This window comes from Lissotriton vulgaris, chromosome 5 (assembly GCF_964263255.1).
Source record: "Lissotriton vulgaris chromosome 5, aLisVul1.2, whole genome shotgun sequence".
In the NCBI taxonomy this organism is placed as follows: domain Eukaryota; kingdom Metazoa; phylum Chordata; class Amphibia; order Caudata; family Salamandridae; genus Lissotriton; species Lissotriton vulgaris.
This window is the reverse complement of record NC_141693.1, coordinates 902,315,742-902,334,453: the sequence shown is the minus strand read 5'-3', so window position 1 is coordinate 902,334,453 and position 18,712 is coordinate 902,315,742. Positions and strand designations below refer to the sequence as shown.

The window sequence follows — 18,712 nt, the reverse complement described above, 5'->3', positions numbered from 1 at the left end:
GCAACCATGCATTTAATAGCCTATCTACCTCCTTTTCTAAAAAAGGAGCAAACTTTAAATACAACCAATCAGTAACCAGCACAGTCTAGAACTTTCCCAAGAGTCAGAATCCCTCACATTTTCACTGCATGTCGTGTCTGAAGAAGAACTGAGCAGAGCTCAGGGAAACTCCCTTCAAACATTTTCACAGATACGTCTCATTTTCTTCTGGCTTGTCTGACAGGAAAGAACTATTTCACCCTTGTAAATCCTGTGGGGAGAAGAGTGTTCATATTGATGATGCCCACAAAGATTGCATCCATTGGCCCTATTCTCATGAAGCAAAACAGTGCAAGATATGCCACACTTTTTCATCTAAGACTCTCAAAGATAGAGAGGGCAGACTTTTGTTGTGGTTGAAGAAGACACAGGGAACATCTGATGAGGAGAGCAACACTTCCTCTAAATCCCATAAAAGGCCCAGGTCGCCTGAGGGTCTGTCTGAGGAAATCAAGAAACATCCTAAAAACCTCTCATCACACCAAAGAAGCTTGTAAGAAGGAGAAAGAGTCCAACGTCTCCTCAGCTAGTCTTGCCATCTCATTCTGGGACTTGTAAAGCTAAACTATACTCTGCCACCTCTTCAGGGCCTTCCAGGCCTAAATCCAGCCACAGATCCTTCTCTGCTCAGTATCACCTTCGACGGCTGCTACTTCAACGACGATGACTACTCTCTTGTCATCGATACCGTCGGTGGCGCCTACAACATTGTTGGCGGCCATCCACGCCCCGGTATCGTCGACGGTATCAATCCCGTCAATGAAGATCTCGGTGACGAGGGTGCCACCGTCGACGCCTGCAGCGACGACAACACCTTCACTGTTGATGAGCTCTCCACCGTCTATGAGCTCTCCGACATCTGTATCAATGTAGACGACTGTTTTACCGTAGACGAAAAAATCGGGTTTCATAGTCTGATGGACAGGGCTAATTCCAGATTTCATCTGTTCAGAATAGTCAAGCAATCAGATTGCTTTCTTTATGACTATAAAGAGCAATCAAGAAAATCTGTAAGATCTATACCCATTGTAGACCATATCTGGCAGGAAGGCCTTACCGTAATGCAATAACCGGCCACTTTAATGCCTGTACTGCCAAGATTAGACAAAAAGTACATGGCGCCGGAAGATCCCCTGCATGTCTTATGGGTCGTCCTAAGCTAGATTCGGTGATTTGCCATGAGGCACAGCGAAGATCAAAAAATCCTTCCACTCCCATCACGTCTCCACCGGACAAGGAAGAACACCGCCTGGATACAATTGGGAAGAGATTTTTATTCATGTCAGCTATCTGTAAGAGCTGCTAATGCACTAGCCATTCTTGGCCGCTATGATCGGCAAATGTGGTCCAATATCGGGGCCCTTCTGGAGGTTATACCTGAGGAAAATAAACAAGAATTTCAGAAAGTCCTGGCTGAGGGAGAGCGCACAGCAGACAAAATTATAGACTGTGCCATGGATATAGCCACAACAGGTTTTCAACAACTAGCTGGTGCTGCTGGTTTAAGACACCAGGGATGGCTTAGAGCAACGTAATTTCGTCCAGAAGTACAATTAAAGAAACTGGATGTGGCGTCCGATGGCGACAGTTTATTTGGAAAACCTAGACTAAGCTTTACTACCGATCAAAACTGATAGACACAGCCAAAGCATTGTGGACCTTTCAGTATCGTAAAGTGCCCTTTCGGGGAGCATGAGGACATGGATCTTCAGGCTATAGAGGTGCTTTCCACCGCACCCAACACTATCAGTCCTTTCAACTGCAATATTGTCATTTACCAGCAACAACCCTGTTGACCGGTAACAATAGCTGGTTTCTCCAGGCAAGGCTCTTGCAGGAAACCACCATAGCAAGAGCACAACTCAGGTCGCAAGCAGTGACCACATCAAGGTACCAGCTACTACTTTTCCCCCTCCAGCTGGTGCAAACATTTCCAGTCATATCCATTGGTGGTGTGATATTTCATCAGATAGATGGGTCTTGGACTTGATATCCTATGGCCACACTCTAGAATGTTTCTGGCGCCCACCAAACACTCCAGCCAGGGGATCGCACCCCCCTCGTCTTCACTTACTCAAACAGGAGGCGAAGATTATGCTACTGAAAGGGGCAATAGAGGGTTCCAGTAGCACAAAGAGGAAAAGGCTTTTACTCCCGTTTTTTCCTGATAAGCAAGAAATTGGGAGAATTGAAAAATATTTTGGACCTCAGACGACTAAACACATTCCTCAAAAATCACACCTTAAGGATGGTTACACTCTGAGACATCCTTCAGCGCCTCAACAGCGAGGACTACATGACAGTGCTGGATTTGGAGGATGCTTATTTCATGTTCCTATACACCCCAAACACAGAAAGGTCCTCGGATTTACAGCGGTTGGAACCCATTATCAGTTCAGAGTCATACCTTTCTCCCTCAAATCTGCTCTGTGGATATTCACTAAGTTTCTGGCACAATTAGCGGCGCCCTTGCGGAACCTGTTTTACCAAGTATTTCCATATTTGGACGATTGGCTCCTGAAAGCTCCATCGGCTCGTCTAGCTGCTACAGCTATAAAAAAATGCAATATCTGTTCCACAAATTAGGCCTTACCATAAACCAATGTAAATTATCATTTGTTCCAATTCAGACAATGACGTTCCTAGGGGCCAACCTGGACACCATTCAGAACAAAGCTTTCCTCTCGCAGGAAAGATAGGAGCGGCTGCAAACCTTGGCTCTCAGACTATCAAAAAAAAGGTGCACTTCAGTGAGGACATCCAAGTCTCTACTAGGCATGCTCTCCTCTGCAATCGACCTTGTGCCGCTAGCTCGTCTTCACATGAGACCGTTGCAAGAGCAACTTCAATTTCAATGGATTTAAACTATGGTATCCTTCAATGTGATAACTATCAGGCATTCAGATTGTGGACTCTGAAGTCACACCTCTCTTTTTTGTCTCTGATACCCAAATTCATTGTGTCCACCATTGCTTCCATGGAGGGTTGGCAAGGTCATCTCCAAGACCTTTAGATGCAGGTAAAATGGTCCTTGTTCCAACGTCAGATGCATATCAACAGGCTAGAGTTGAAGGCCATGTTTCTTTCCCTGCAAGATTTCCTCACGCGGATAAAAGGTTCACCTGTGTTGGTCCCCCCTCAGCAGGACCGAGGACACCTGCCACAAATGGGAGATAGAGCAAGACCAACTAGACAGGATTTTTTCACACTGGGGGAAGCCAGCGCTGGACCGGTTTGCGACCCACACCAATTCCAAATGCAGGTTATTCACAAGCAGGTTCCCTCTCCCAAACTCTCGGGAGAATATCCTTTCAATGCCCTGGTCTGGAATCTATGCTTACACCTTTCCTCCCATTCCACTGATACTCAATGTCCTTACAAAAATGAAAATAGAACATTTCTGACCTCTTCTGATAGCCCCCAGATGGCCCAGGCACCTCCTGGTTAACAGAGCTTCTCCTCCTCTCGGAAGCCCAGCCCATCTGTCTACTGCAGATACCAACCCTATTGACCAGAAACTGAGGTCAGATGTGTCATCCGGAGCCAGCATCTCTCCAATTGCATGTGTGGCTCCTGAATTCTTTGAATTTAAAAATGTGACCATTGTGCAACAGTGTAAAGACATTATTGCCAGGTCTCGTGCAGATACCACCAACAAGACGTACAAACTGAAATGGAAGTGATTCTGCCTCTGGTGCCATCAAAACAAAGTGCATCCGTATCTCTCTACTGATGAGACAAAGAATTCCAGTAGGGAGCTTTTCACCACTGTCAAAAAAACTAGCGAACCTACCGACGGCCATACAAATGGAAAGCAGCATAGAGTTCTGCAATACACTTGGGCAGTTTTTTGTTGACAAAGTCACCTCAGTGTATGAGTCTTTAAAGAATACTAAAAGCTAATAAGCTTATGGACTCAGTTAAACAAGATACACAAGATCTGGACATTTCAAGTCCCAAATCTGGGTTTTGTTTCTTACCTCCCTCATCTGCCCAAATCAACCGGGTAGTAAAGAAGGTTAAATCCGGGGGACCAATGGTGATGCATATATTTTTGGAAATATTAAGTGAACAATTGAAAATTGTGTTCATAGAACAAATTCGTTCAAGCTACTTTCCAGACAAGTGGAAGATAGCCACTCTTAAAAAAGACAACTTGGACCCTAAACAACCTAGCATCTACCATCCAATATCAGAAATCCCATCCCCGGATTTTGAAAAACTACTCCATAATCAACTATCAGAACATATTGCTGCGAATGAACTTCTGGACCATTCGCAATGTGGATTCTGAGAGGAGCACGGAACAGAAACTGCATTAGTTCCGTCCGCTGAGGAATTGAGGATGATTTTAGATGCTGGAGGGAAGGCCACCCTGATTCTACTGGATCTGTCGGCTGCCTTCGATACCGTGAACCATGAGATATTACTTGTACGTTTAGCAGAACTAAGATTCCAGGACTCGGCACTCATGCTGATGGCCTCCTTCCTAAGAGATAAGTCTTTCTCAGTAAAAGTAGGAGAATGCACATCTGCCTCTTTTAAATCACCATGCAGAGTACCTCAAGGATCATCCTTGAGCCCCACACTTTTTAATGTGTATGTCGCTCCCCTGGCGGATATCATAAGGCAGTACGGCTTCACATCAGTGTTATACGCCGATGACACCCAAATAGTGATATCAGTCACCGGGAATGTTGAAGAAACAGCAAGGATTTTTAATGAATGTATGGCACAGGTTGGTCACTGGATGCAGTCAAACTGCTTGAAACAAAATGAAGAGAAAACCGAGGTGATGCTCCTGGGAGCGAGGGCAGTTTTTTGGTCGCCCAGATGGTGGCTGGATAGTCTGGGCGATTGTCCAAAACCCGTGAATAAGGTTAAAAGTCTGAGAGTCATTTTTGATAACCAACTGACTTTTAATGACTAAATAAATAACTTTGCATCAACCATTTGGTATATATTGAAAATGATTAGAAGAGTCCGCCCATATATACTTCAAGATTCATGCAAAACACTGGTGACCGCATTGGTCTTGGCCAGAGTAGATTACGGAAATGCCTTATATTCAGGATTGCAAGTCCAACACCTAGCAAAACTACAGCGTTTGCAGAACGCTGCCACAAGGATGGTGCTCAAAATAACAAGATCGGAACCAGTATGCCACAGATTGAGTAGCCTTCACTGGCTTCCTATGGGGAAGAGGATTAGGTTAAAATCATTGTGTCTGGCTTACAAATCCTTGCATGGGATGGGACCACAATTCCTGAGAATCCATCTGAAGTGGTATATGCCGGCAAGAAGTTTAAAGTCGCCCACTCAAAAACTGTGCAAGTTCCTAAATTCAAGCAGATGAGGTGGGGAGGGAGAAGTTTCTTGCTACGTACTGTCAAGAACTGGAACCTACTCCCGATTACGATAAAATGCAGTCCGTCACTCCTGCATTTTAGAAAAGCGTAAAAACATGGCTTTTTACCTGCTAAGACTATAAATGTAAGCATAACTCCTCATTAAGCATCGGACATAGCGCCAAGACGCCCCAGGACATTCATGCACTTTAGAAATACCAAATCGAATCCAATCAAATCTCTGCTCCAGACTAAATCCTGCCATACCTCCTGTCCTTGGCAAAATCTGGACTGGTATACTCTTCAATTAAGTTTCATCTTGCAGCTGTCTCAATATAGATGCTCCCTAAAACGTCTCTGCTCTACCGGAGTAGTACAGCAATTCATGAAAGGCATGTTTTGTACTTCTCCACCTGTTCAAGCTCCACCCCTGAGTGGCACCTAAATATAGTCCTGTTGCAATTGATGAAACAACCGTTTGAGCCCATCCATAGTGCGGACATTAAGCACCTGACGTGGAAAGTGGCTCTTCTGCTCGTCCTAACATCCACCAGAAGGGTTAGCGAAATGCAAGCTTTCACTATAAAACCTCCTTTTCTTTGTTTTACAAATGAAATGGTTATCCTCAGGACGAATCTCACATTTATCCCTAAGACTCCTTCGAAGTTCCATTTAAACAAACCTATCATTCTCAGGACTTTCTTCCCTGATCCTTACACACCTGCGGAAAAACTCTACACACTCTAGAAATCAAGAGGTGTCTTAAATTCTACCTGCAGAAAACTTAAGTCTATCCGCTAAACAGATCAACTGTTCATAGCCTATGGACAAGGTCGTCAGGGCACTACAGTTTCTAAAGCTACCATAGCAAGATGGAGAGCAGCCACAATTCAGTTTTGCCAGAAGGCAGGCAAGCCTTTGACAAAAACAGTGAGCGCGCACTCCACAAGAGCAGTCTCTACATCGGTTGCCGTGTTCGCAGGGGTGTCACTAGACCAATTCTGTAGAGCTGCGACGTGGATTACAACGCATACGTTCACGCAGCACTATTGCCTGGAGTTGATGCAGCGTGCTGATGCAGCTGTGAGACAGGCAATGCTACGTCATTTGTTTCAGTAAGGTGAGCCTCTTTAATTAGAGGATTTCTTTTCTGTTTTCAATATTGACCTGCATTTTAAAATGTACCTTTATTGGTTCTAGAAGACAGTATACTTGTTTAAGCTTATGGTAGAAATGTTTATTCCACATGTCTATGCATTTATATGCATGTAGTTTTACACCAGTATTTTCTCAAGATATTCCTTTTGTGAATACATTTTGATATGTTATTGGTACTACCTACTATCCACTAAGGGTGCTTTCTAGTTTTAGATTACTGCTTGCTATTCTGACTCCAGCATGTGAATCTATGAAAGATACCCAATACTGTATAAGAAATAAGTTTCTTGCCTGTAACTGCATTATCCATTATTGGTATCTTTAATAGATTCACATGCAACCCACCCTCCTCCCCGGACAGGCTCCCATTACGCTTCGGTATTCCTATCCCCACTTGTGCTGGAAAATCTGAGGGATTATTCCTCTCTTGGGAAAGTTCCAGAGGGTGCTGGTTATTGGTTGGTTGTACTTAAAGTTTGCTCCTTTTTTTAGAAATGGAGGTAGATAGGCTATTAAATGCATGGTAGCCTATGGAAGTTTTTAAATTACTGCTGCTTTATTTATATTATCGTGGAACTCCCACTTGGACGACAGGGAATGATTCAAGCATGTGAATCTGTGAAAGATAGCAATACTGGGTAACTGCAGTTACAGGTAAGTAGCGTATTTCTTATAAAGACACATTTTTGTAAGTTTGTGGTGGAAGCAAAAGATTTTTATAGGATCAAATCAGAACACTTTACTTGTTGATGTGCATATTTTAAATATTTTTGCTGAAACCCAAGTTTCAAATATTGTTTTTGCGCTATATAGTTTATCAGTAAAACTTTTAAACACTTTTAAACATGAACTGGGAAATATTCCTGTTTCTGCTCAGGTGCCAATGCCATTAGTGAACTACGAGGCAAGCCAGAGATCATGTTTACCCTCTATGTGGGCTCTGTTATTATTATACATGGAGCAAACGTTTAGTCTAGTAAATAGTTTTATTGTATAGCAGAAATAGTGAACTTACATATTTGAAGGTGCTCTCATGTGATCATGTGGAAAAAGGCAGAGCCTTAAGACAATATATTTCCCTAGATTACACAATTTGGGACCAGTTCATTGGTCAAGTACAATGCAGCTAGGTCGAGTAGATTAAGTAAGTTACTAAACTGGTCTAGTAATATTTTTAGGACTTTTCGAGCCCTGCCTTTGTATGTTTACTTGTTTTGTTTCAGAAGATGGGCTATCTGTAAAGTTTTTACCACAGTATGAGGGGTGAAGGTAGTATGATCTTTAGCACCTTCAGATCTTGATTATTTCTAGCAAATAGTTTCTTTTTTTACTACTATTGCATAGAATGTACACTTCTTAGTAGATTCATTTGAATACTCTTTGTTGTATTTCTCATGAGGATTTCAGTGTTTTCAAGCAGTGTGTTATAAAAAGAACTGTCACCGTAAACACTGTTTACAGTATTCAGTTCTCGTTCGGTGTGTCTCAGGGTTTCATACAGATAAAAGCCGTCCGTAGTAGGGCACTTGTTTTGGAATTGGCATTCACTATTTTGGCTTACTGTGAACAGTTATTTACAGATTGAACAGCATACTCAGAGAGTTTCCCATATATCTGTGGTTGATTGTGAACTAAGCTACCTGTAAAGTGTATGATATAGGGTAAATGTCACAGAAAATGCATGCCTTGCGCAGCTAATGGTATAGTATCTGTGATGGTAGTAATGATGGCTGATATTCTCCTTAGTCATTTTTTAATTACTGTCAGGTCTCTAATACCATATAATTTATAGACCAATATGTGGAAAAGCGAAGTTTGGATGATGTTTATCAGTGATGTCGTAGAACATGTGATGAGTGCTGTCATGTGAGGTCATAAGCAGTGCATGGTGGGGACGCAAGTTATAGTTGGGGTCGCTCACTATAACTGGTGAATTTCCTTTTTTGTTGTATTTTTTATTTTAGTTCAGTACGTTAATGTTCTCACTGACAAATAGTATTACGATTCTTTAACTTTGGTTTTTTTCCAGTGAATATATATGTATGTATTTATGTATATGTATTCGTGTCTGTGTATTTATATGTATATGTATTTGTGTGTTTTGGTCTGTATGTATTTGTGTATATGTATTTGTGTTTGTGTGTATGTATTTGTGTGTATATGTATTTATGTATATGTATTTGTGTATTTACATTTATGTATTCACTGAAGAAAACCTAAATTAAAGTTAATTTCATGCACGCTTTTTGGGAATGTTGAGGTAATCTTAGAGCCGTTGAAAGTTGTGGTCAGGTTGTATAAGTTACTCTGCCTTAGGTTGTTCTATATGTTAAATGAACAGACCGCCTCAACAAACATAAATATTGAACTCTATTGATAGTGTTCAACTTTGTACTTGTTTTAACCCCTTCCCCGTGGCTGCGAATTTCGGCACGGTGCAGGGATTCAATTAGGCGGTGTAACCCCTGGCGTGCTCAGGCCGGCCCCCGGCCGTCCTACGTCACGCTGGGCGTGTGCGCAGGATGGCCGGGGTCCGTCTGAAGTCCACCCACTAATGAATTCTCCAGCGCAGGTGCGGAATTCGTGCCTCGCTGGGGAATAGGCGGCATTCGGACGGCCCCCGGCCGTCCTGCGTACACGCCTCGCGTGATGTAGGACGGCCGGGGGCCGTCCTGAGCACGCAAGGGGTTAATATGAAGAACTGAGCTATGTGAGATTTTAAGTAAGAGACTATCAATGGAGTTTGCTTTGATTATACCGTTGTGTGTTTGAGAAAAATGCATCAGTGTTGATTTTCTATGAGGATGTGTTCCTTCTTGATTTAGGGGTAGATAAAGAGATTCTGCTTATTGATCTTAGTGGGTCCTGATCTTAGTGGGTCCTGGAGGATATCTGTCTTTAGGCAGGAAATGAGAATGTTTGGATTTATTGTTGGATCATATTGGAAATACCATGGTTTCAATCATCCTTCTGAAATCTAATCCATTCTCAGTGGCTCTGATCTTTGGAGGTAGATAATTTTGAAGTTTTGCCACAGCACAGAGAAGGTAGCACCACCAATGTTTTTCCTCCTGTAAGCAGGAAGTAAGTGAGCTGCCAGTCTGGAAAGTAAGTTCCTGGGTTGGGAATATTTTGTTTTGCTTGAGTACATTTTGGTCCTTTGCCATTAATTGCTGTGAAGTGATGCACATCCGTCTGATAGAGGATCTGTAGAACCAGTGTAGAGCCTTCAGGACCAAAGAACTGTGTTCCTGATGGGATGAACACCTTTTCGATTTTGCCCAGTGTCACGCTAAATATTCACACACCGATCAACACCAAGTGTGTAACCTTTGCCTCTCGCGCGATCACCGCAAGACCAACTGAGATGCCTGCAAGTCTTTCATATCGAAAAAGACAATTCGCAATTGAAGGTCGCATCGACTGGAGATGTCTCACCACGGCGAAGACGATACTCCTGACATCTTCGGTGCGGAACACGTGCATGCAGAGCATGCTGCCGTAGAGGGTAAAGGGGCGTTCTCCATCGAAGAGCTCTCCAGCTCTGATGCGGAGGAGGAACTAGAACTTCTCAAGCAGCATTGGAGTACTGTCGCCTCAGACCCTGCACCAATCAAAAAGACTTCCAAACATTCGCCCTTTCCACTTTTAGAGGTCACCGAACAACCACTGCCATTTGGCATGGTGGGGTCCGAAAAAGATAAAGTGTAAGCCCCACCGTAGGGCCTTGCACAGAAAACTTGAACTAATACTAAGTCCTCAGGTTCGACTTCCTCGGATAGAGCACATTCTTCGGTGTCCGCTAAGCCTTCGGGACCGCCAACGAAACCGACTCCATCTCCTTCGGTATGGGGCAAAAAATCTTCAAAAGCCTCGATTCCTAAATCGACTGAGCAGAAACCCTCAAAGCAATCCTCTGCTTCCACATCCCCAGTCGAGCCTATACTTGAAACAATTGACTATAAACAGAAACATCCTCATTCATGAATGCACAGGGCGTTTATAGCCTCTCCTACACCATTGAAGCAGTTAACTTTTGAGGAGGAATTGGACGTTCCCATACCTCCCAAAAAGAGGAACAAGGACAAGGCTACAAACCCTGCACATCACCCTCCACCATCACTTCCACTTCCTTCTCCACCTGCTCCTCCACCTCTTTCAGCATCACTACCTCCACCATCCCCTCCTTTCACATTTCTGGTAATTTTATCGAGCTCCTTGACAGAACATTTGGCTCTGTCGATTTTGTTGGAGTAGTATTTTTTATGGCCTTCTTTATGTATGATTTATACCTTCTGGTTTGTTTGGAGCTTTTTTGTCTTGAGGATTCTTGAACTTGAGCCATGTGTGCTGGAATGTTGAGAGATGCACTTTATTTTTTTCAGCTCTTCATTCATCCATGGGGTTTTCTTTCTTTTGCCTTGTGTTGAAATTGTTTTTTGGAATTATTTTTTCAAAGGTTGAGGACATCCATTCAAATAATGTGTTTCCTGTTGATTATTTGTTAGGTGTGATTCCAACTCCTACATGTTTAGTTTGTTCCACTGTCTATAGATTATAGTGGTTTGGGCAGCTTTCGTTGATGTTTTATTTGTGATCTTGAATGAGAAGGTTATGTGGTGATTAGTCCTTTTAACGGGTGTGTTTTGTTAAATAGTGTTACTTCTGGTTTGGAGAAATGTATACATCCAATATATGCCATGCTCTATGGGTGAGTCCTGACAGGAACTATTGTAAATTGTGCATATTTATACCTTATATGATAGCATTTGGAGGACCCAATTATGCTGCAAGTTAAAGTAAATTATACGAATGAGCAAATTGTATGGCATATTCTGTCTAGCTATTAACTATCTTTTAATCACAGATTAATACTAAAGATATCAGAGTGCTATCAATAAATACAGACTTGTTAAGAAAGGGAACTGTAGTTATTGATGTATTTCAAAATGTTATTCTCTGACAGTTATGGGTTTTGTCTTGCATGTAAGCACAGAGATGTCATTTTAATGACCTATTCATTTTTACTTCCAAGAGTAGAATTGGTTCAGTAAACATATACATTGTTGCACTTTGCAGAAAATGGGGTGTATATGCTTGTAATATGTGCACATGTTCATAATGTGTGTGCAGTATTGATGCATTCCAAAACTGGTATTCAGATTTGCATTTGTCACACTTTAAGGACTTGGGAAGTACCTATTTCTTTGAAGAAACAGCCTTGCAAGCAGTACATTTCTTACTATATTGTTGTCACTTGGAGAACTTCATGCTTCATACCAACAAGACTGCACAATTCACCTCCACCAGTCTGGGTCAATAACTTAACTTCACAACAATCGCAACAGAGGGCATCTCTTGATATATTACACTGTAATATTTTAGTCAAACTGTCATTCTTTTTTGGCAACATTTATTCAGTAACCCTTATTCAGCACAAGGTCAGAAAATTAAATGTTATATAATAGTTTGTAAAGCTCACAGCTTCCCCAACAACAGGGCTTCCCAGCGCTGGACCTTGAGGGTGAACAAACGACATCTGCTAACCTATCAGGGGGAAAAAGAAAAAGTGATGTTAGATGGAAAAAAACATGTCTTCAGGGGTTTTCTGAAATGGAAGTGTTTCTCAGTATTCCTGATGGAAAGAGGAAGTGAGTTCCAGAGAATTGGGGTCTCTGCACTAAAAGCACTAACTCCGCTCCTTCACTCGAGGGACAATGGCCAAGGGGAGATCGGTTGGGCAAAAGGGACAAGAGGGCCAGTAAGGGGGTAGGAGGGTTAGCCAAGATGGGGGCCCCCTGGGAGTTCAGGATCTTGTGAGCGACACACAGGGTCTTAACGTGAATGCGCTTATTCACAGGGAGACAATGTGGTATATGAAGAAGACCGCGGGTGGAACAGAATTTTGGGAGGGAAAAAAGTAGCCTGGGCGCAGCATTTAGGACCAGCTGAAGTGAACTGGTGACGACTTGTTGGTTGCCAGATAGAAGATCTTACAGTAATCTAACCGGAACAGAATTACCGCCTGAATGGTGTTTTGTCGAGTGCTAGGCCAAAAATGGGGTTGAGGCATCTCAGGAGCCCAAAACAGGTACCCGGTACCCATTTGGTTTGAGCCTTTTCAAAGGTTAATAAAATAGTGGGACAATTTATATTATGAAAAACAAATTACAAAAGTATCAAACAAAACGTATTTACCTTTCAGATTGTCACGGAATAAAGAGTAGCACTTAACACAGCCTATACAAGATATCATATACAACAAAAACATACAAAAACCCGAGAAATATATTATTGATCACCTATAACGATCTCAGTAATTGAAAATACCTAAAGAAATTCTTAAACAATTAGTGCACTCTATTGTTAATGTTTTGGTCCCTTAAATCATTTCCCATGGACAATCAACGGGTTTAGACGCTCACTCAAATCAGTAACATCTGATTGAAGTCTGCCAAAAAGTTTACAAATCAAAGTTTACGCCAACCCCTACATCTGCTTGTACAGCTGGAATACACATTTTTTTCCATATCAAAATGATTGGAGCGGCCATGTGCAAGCCCACACTACAGAGTATTCATAATACATGTTCTCCAGAGTAAGTTACACTCATCCCGTACTGGAGATTTCAGTCAGTGCAAGGGTTGAACCACACTACTCGCATGTTGAGGGTGTTGTGCATTGCCCCTAGATCTCATGCATATATCTTATTCCGCAGGACGAATCCAAGAGTGCAATATGCAATGTCCAACAGTATTTTCTGTTTGGACCTAAATTTTGTTTTTTGTTGTATGTAAATGTCTTACATGGGCTATGTTAGGTGCTTCTTTGTAATCATTGATGGAATTTAAAATGTAAAAAAATTGCTTCTTTACTTTAGTGATTAAAAAAAAGAAAAGTGGCGACACTATGTATTTTATTTTTTACCTTATGGTATGTTTTCAAGAATTGTGATAGTTTGGCTAAAATATTATAGTAATACATCAAGTGAACCTCAGGAGTGACTGTGTTTATATATTCTTTATGCTTCAAGGCATCAAAGTTGAAAGAGATACAACACGTTTGGAATTCTAATATCGGAGTATCTTCTTAAAATATTGGCTTCTTTGAGAGTCATATCTGTACTCTAAGGATACAATGTGTGAGTAGTGAAACAAATATTTTTCGTGATAAAGGCGGAATTCATCTTTCCACCCAATTAAAGTACATGAAATTACTTTAATTTTGTGTTGAAGACAGACAACTTTTTGTTCCAGGGTAAAACTGCCAGCCCCTGTAATGTCTAAATACAACAGTCAACAGTTTATTGCTAACTTAACTTTTACAAAGTGTGAGTTGTTAATTGCTTACTTTTACAGTATATGGTTTACTCTTTTTTACAGCAAAGCTGACACTCATAAGTTAATTATGCAATAGATGATGTACTATGTGTCAAATGCATGTCTACGCAGAAAGTACCACATTGTCCTCCATCCCCCCACCCCCCTGGCCCTGTTTATTTGTATAATACATTTTTTATTGCTGTGACTTTTCACCCTACATGATCACCTTTAGAATTTGTCATTTGTACTTTTGTAGGTGTGGAAAGAACTAGCAAAGACTTCAGTACAATATGTAGTTGCAGCTGCATGCCCTTGGATGGGAGCTTGGCTCTGCTTAATGATGCAGCCTTCCCACTTACCTATTGATTTGAACATGTTGTTGGAAGTGAAGGCCAGAACAAAGGTAAAAAGTTGGTTATTTGAAATGTTTTCTTTCAAATAGATCAGTCTTGTGGAACTCTGGCACTATGAACGGATTCCTACAAAGGTATTCTCTGTACAACCCTCCGCCATCCCACACTGTATATGCACCCCTTACTTGCTCCCCAGCCTAAAGAATATAAAAACTATCCTCCGATATAATTATATAGTATGGTTCTCCTTCTTGTATCATATATATAAGGCTGCCTTGGTCTAAAAGTATGTTCTCTTTTTTTGGTGACACTTGCTTCTGAATAAAAGATGGTGGCTGAATGCAATTATTTGTAATTATTATTAAATTCATTTCTAAAGCACAAGATTGCCTGAAAAGTGTCCTGGGATGAGAATTAACTGTACTGCATCCTTTCTTGCCAACATTTACAAAGTGAACATCCAGGTTTTAAGCGGCTTCCTAAACTGACAGAGTTCAGCGGAGATATTGATAAGCAAATCCATAGAAGCTCAGTTAGTACTGAGAACCCTCTGCCCCTTGCCCGATTACTGCAGACAGCCAGGACAGTACCTCGTGAAGTTGTTCCGCAAGTTGACCTGTCTGGTCATATGAAAGGCCTTGTTAATACAGAGAGATTCAAACAGAATCCTTTTTTGCAGCCGGTACCATTGCAGTTTCTTTAGCGCAAAGAAGGCAGATGAAATTCAAGGGAGTAACAAGGCCAGACGAGATGCAGCATTCCGGATCCGAGCTAGACTTTTAATAAAATCTGAAGCTCCCTGGAACAAAGAATTACCATAGTCTAACCGATTGAGCATAGCAGCTTGATCAATCAAAGGACTATGTTCAACCGGAAAGAGAAGTAGAAGTTTTTAGAGAACTTCAAGTTATGAAAAACTGATAAATTCCAGCCTATTCACATGAATATCTAAGCAAAGATCACTATCACAAAAGAAACCAAGGTTTTGCAGCATGAATCCCTTTGTAGATTCACATCTATTCCACCATCTAGTGGTTTGGTATGGAATTGTGTTTTGTCAACTTTTTTTTTCTTTCTTTCTTTTCATCGTCAACCACCATTTGGTGGTAAGTCCATCACTTATGACGTTAGACGGTGGCCCGGAAGTTCCTGTTCGCCACCGCCATCTTCAGATTTTTTTCTGCCTTTTTGTTGTGAAGCACACCGGGAGAGTTCCGAAGAATCTTTAAGGTTCTGCAGAGAAGAAAAAAGGGCACCAAAAATAACAGGTGACCACAAGGATCAACGAAGCCCAGGAGGAGAGCTCCCCTCTGAGAGGACACGTGCCGGAGAATGCAGAGGAGAGGGACACGTGAGAGGGATATGGAGAACACCTCATTTAAATTCTGTCCCACTGCCACCACAAGTTCACGTAGAGCGATCCACACAAGGTCTGTAACTTGTGTCTTCCAACAAATCACAACGGAGAAGATTGCAAGGCCTACCCCAAATTCCTGTCGAAGACTCCAGGCCAGACTGAAGCAGCAACCCTCACATTACGCCGTGGCCAACATACAGAAACCACAAGAATGCTTGAAGCACCTGGGTCTTTCCAGCAACAACGTAGAAAGTGTTGAAGTCACTCCAGCACAAGAAAGAGTTGGACACCGAAGGTAGTGTTGTCAACATCAAAAGACCAGAAGCCGTGAGGAATGTGGCGATGGATGCTGAAAAGAGAAAGGTGACGAAAGCCACAAAGATCCTGAAGACCATCAACGTAGAAACACTCGACAACCGAAGGTTGGCACAAACTGAAAGAGCCTCGCTGTTCCAGACCAAAGGACATTAATGGGGACAATCTTTCAAAACTAGCCTCGTTGCTGGCAGGCGCAATGGAGGTGTGTGAGAAAGTGCCATCTTTCTTGAATTGGTATGCCCCACTTTTTGCTGAACTGCTGATTTTGCTTTCACTGAGTGTGCCCTGGGCTCCTGCCAACCAGGTGCTTAGGGCCTGTGTTCCTTCCCTAAAACTGTGTTGAAACCAAGACCCAATTGGCATCTCTGGCCACCTGTCAACCCCTAGTAAATGGTACCCTAGGTACCCAGGGCATGGTGACCAGAGAAGACCCCTAAGGGCTGCAGCACTTATTGTGCCACCCTTAGGGGCCCTGTGCCCTGACACCCACACACTGCCTTTGCAGGCTGAGTGTCTAAGTGCAGAACTAAACAGAGAGTTGACATGGCACACATCCCTGTGTGCCATGCCCACAAAACCCACTGCCCTGGCATGCCTCAGTCACCCCTCTAGCTGGGTGCTGTATGCCAGCGGTGTGGGCCCAGGTGCATGAGCACTGTGCCCCTACAGTACCGAGGGCCATTCCTGGGCACTAAGTGCAGTGATGCCATTAAGAGTATATGGTACTGGGAGATTGTCATTACGACCTCCACCGCACCATAATGGCTACACTGAAGACTGACCAGTTTGATATCAAACTTCTCAGCACGTTAAAGCCACACTGATGTCAGTGTGGGATTTAATGTAAAATGCACCAGAGGGTGTGAGAAAGTGCCATCTTTCTTGCCTTGGTATGCCCCCACTTTTCTCCGAACTGCTGATGTGCTTTGACTGTGTGTGCCCTGGGTTCCTGCCAACCAGGTACCCAGGGCCTGTGTTCCTTCCCTAAAACTGTGCTAAAACTAAAAACCCAATTGGCATCTCTGGCCACCTCTCGGCCCCTAGTAAATGGTACCCTAGGTACCCAGAGCATGGTGACCAGAGAAGACCCCCTTAGGGCTGCAGCACTTATTGTGCCACCCTCAAGGGCCCTGTACCCTTGCACCCACACACTGCCTTTGCAGGCTGAGTGCCTAAGTACAAAACTAAACCAAGAGTCCACATGACACACAACCCTGTGTGCCATGCCCACAGAACCCACTGCCCTAGCATACTTCAGTCACCCCTCTAGCAGGGTGCCCTATGCCAGAGGTGTGGGCACAGGTGCACGAGCCCTGTGCCCCTACAGTGCCCAGGGCCATTCCTGGGCACTGTAAGTGCCATGATGCCATTAAGAGTATATGGTGCTGGGAGGATGTCATTACAAACTCCACAGCGCCATAATGGCTACAATGAAGACAGACAAGTTTGGTACCAAACTTCTCAGCACATTAAACCTGCACTGATGCCAGTGTGGGATTTAATGTACTATGCACCAGAGGGCATCTTGGAGATACCCTCTGAAAGCCTAACCTACAATCCAAGTCTGGGCTGAGTGGCTGCAGAGGCTGCCACACAGCAAACATGTTGCTGGACCCCTGGGTGGAGATCCCAGCTCTCCTGGGCCTGCAACAATGCACATCCTTGGCGAGGTGCTAGGTCTCCTCCCCCAGGATGGGCAGGGGGAAGCTTCAAAGGCATGCCGCCTCTGTGAGCTTCTCTAGACCATTTGCTGTACCCAGCAACTGTCCCCCACCAGTTCTAACCCCCACTCTGGCGGGAAGACTGGCGCGGAAAACTACGTCAGGAAGGGGGGGGGGTGCCAGCCTGTGCCAACCCCACCCCTCAGGTGGGGAAGACGAGGTGAAGCACGACCCCGGGCTCCGGCCATCTTGTTGATGGGGAGCCCTGCCCAATCCCAGCTAGGCTCCTGCCCCCCTCCCACAAGAGAGGAGCAGGCCAGGTGGTGTACTCGCCCCAGGACAGGGACCCATTGGTCCTGGTCCTTGCCCTACCTGTAACGCCCCTAAATTCAGTATTTAGGGGCTCTCTGGACCTTCCTTCCTCCGATCCCGATACGAAAAGAAGATCAAGAAGAAGAAGACCTGCCGTGCAGCTGCTAACAGGACGAGAACTGACTTGGCCCCAGCCCTACCGGCCTGTCGATCCTGGAACCTGCTCCTGCCTAATCCCGGCGACTCCTGCGGATAGCAAACTTGGGACACCCAGAGGACCTGCCTGCCTTGACCCGCCTAAAGACTGGGACTCCCATCAGCAGAGGCTCTGCTGCAACAACCCACCTGGTGCCAACCAGGAAGCTTCGGACCAGCCCACTCTGCATCCGCCGAGCCCGGCCCAACCGAACCAAGACCACAAGGACGTCCCCCCGGCGACTGGGACCCGAAGTCCAGTGCCCAAAGACCCTCCTCTACGAACCAGCCGACGCCTGCAGACTCAGACCCAGGGGCCACCCCGACCGCGACCTGCTGAGGGTAAGCTTTTCCGACACCCAAATACACCCCTGCACTCTACAGCCCCCTGTGCCTCCCTTTGGGGTACCTACCTGTGCTCCAAGATCCCAACTTACCTCTCGAAGTGCTCGTCACCCCTGGAGAGTCTCTGTCCCCGAGCCTGCAGCCTTTGTTCCTTTTTGACCTTTCCAATTGGATAACATTGAGCGCCCGACGGCTCAAGGGCAGGCTGTGCCTCCTTTGTCCTACCCTACTCCCCCCCCCCCCCCCCCCCCCCCTTTCGCTGAGCAAGCGACCAGGATCCCAGCTCCCACAGCCGCCTGGCCTG

At 44.1% G+C, this 18,712-nt stretch overlaps 1 protein-coding gene across 2 annotated transcripts in view; it reads left to right on the top strand.

Annotated features, from left to right (window-relative positions):
* The window catches only part of BTAF1 (B-TFIID TATA-box binding protein associated factor 1), a 1,094,445-nt gene that overhangs the window by 495,644 nt on the left and 580,089 nt on the right, over window positions 1-18,712 (top strand). For both annotated transcript variants that reach the window (XM_086922506.1, XM_086922505.1), the window contains exon 16: window positions 14,124-14,270. In XM_086922506.1, the coding sequence (XP_086778632.1) occupies window positions 14,124-14,270 (147 nt within the window). The remainder of the gene's footprint in view (window positions 1-14,123; window positions 14,271-18,712) is intronic.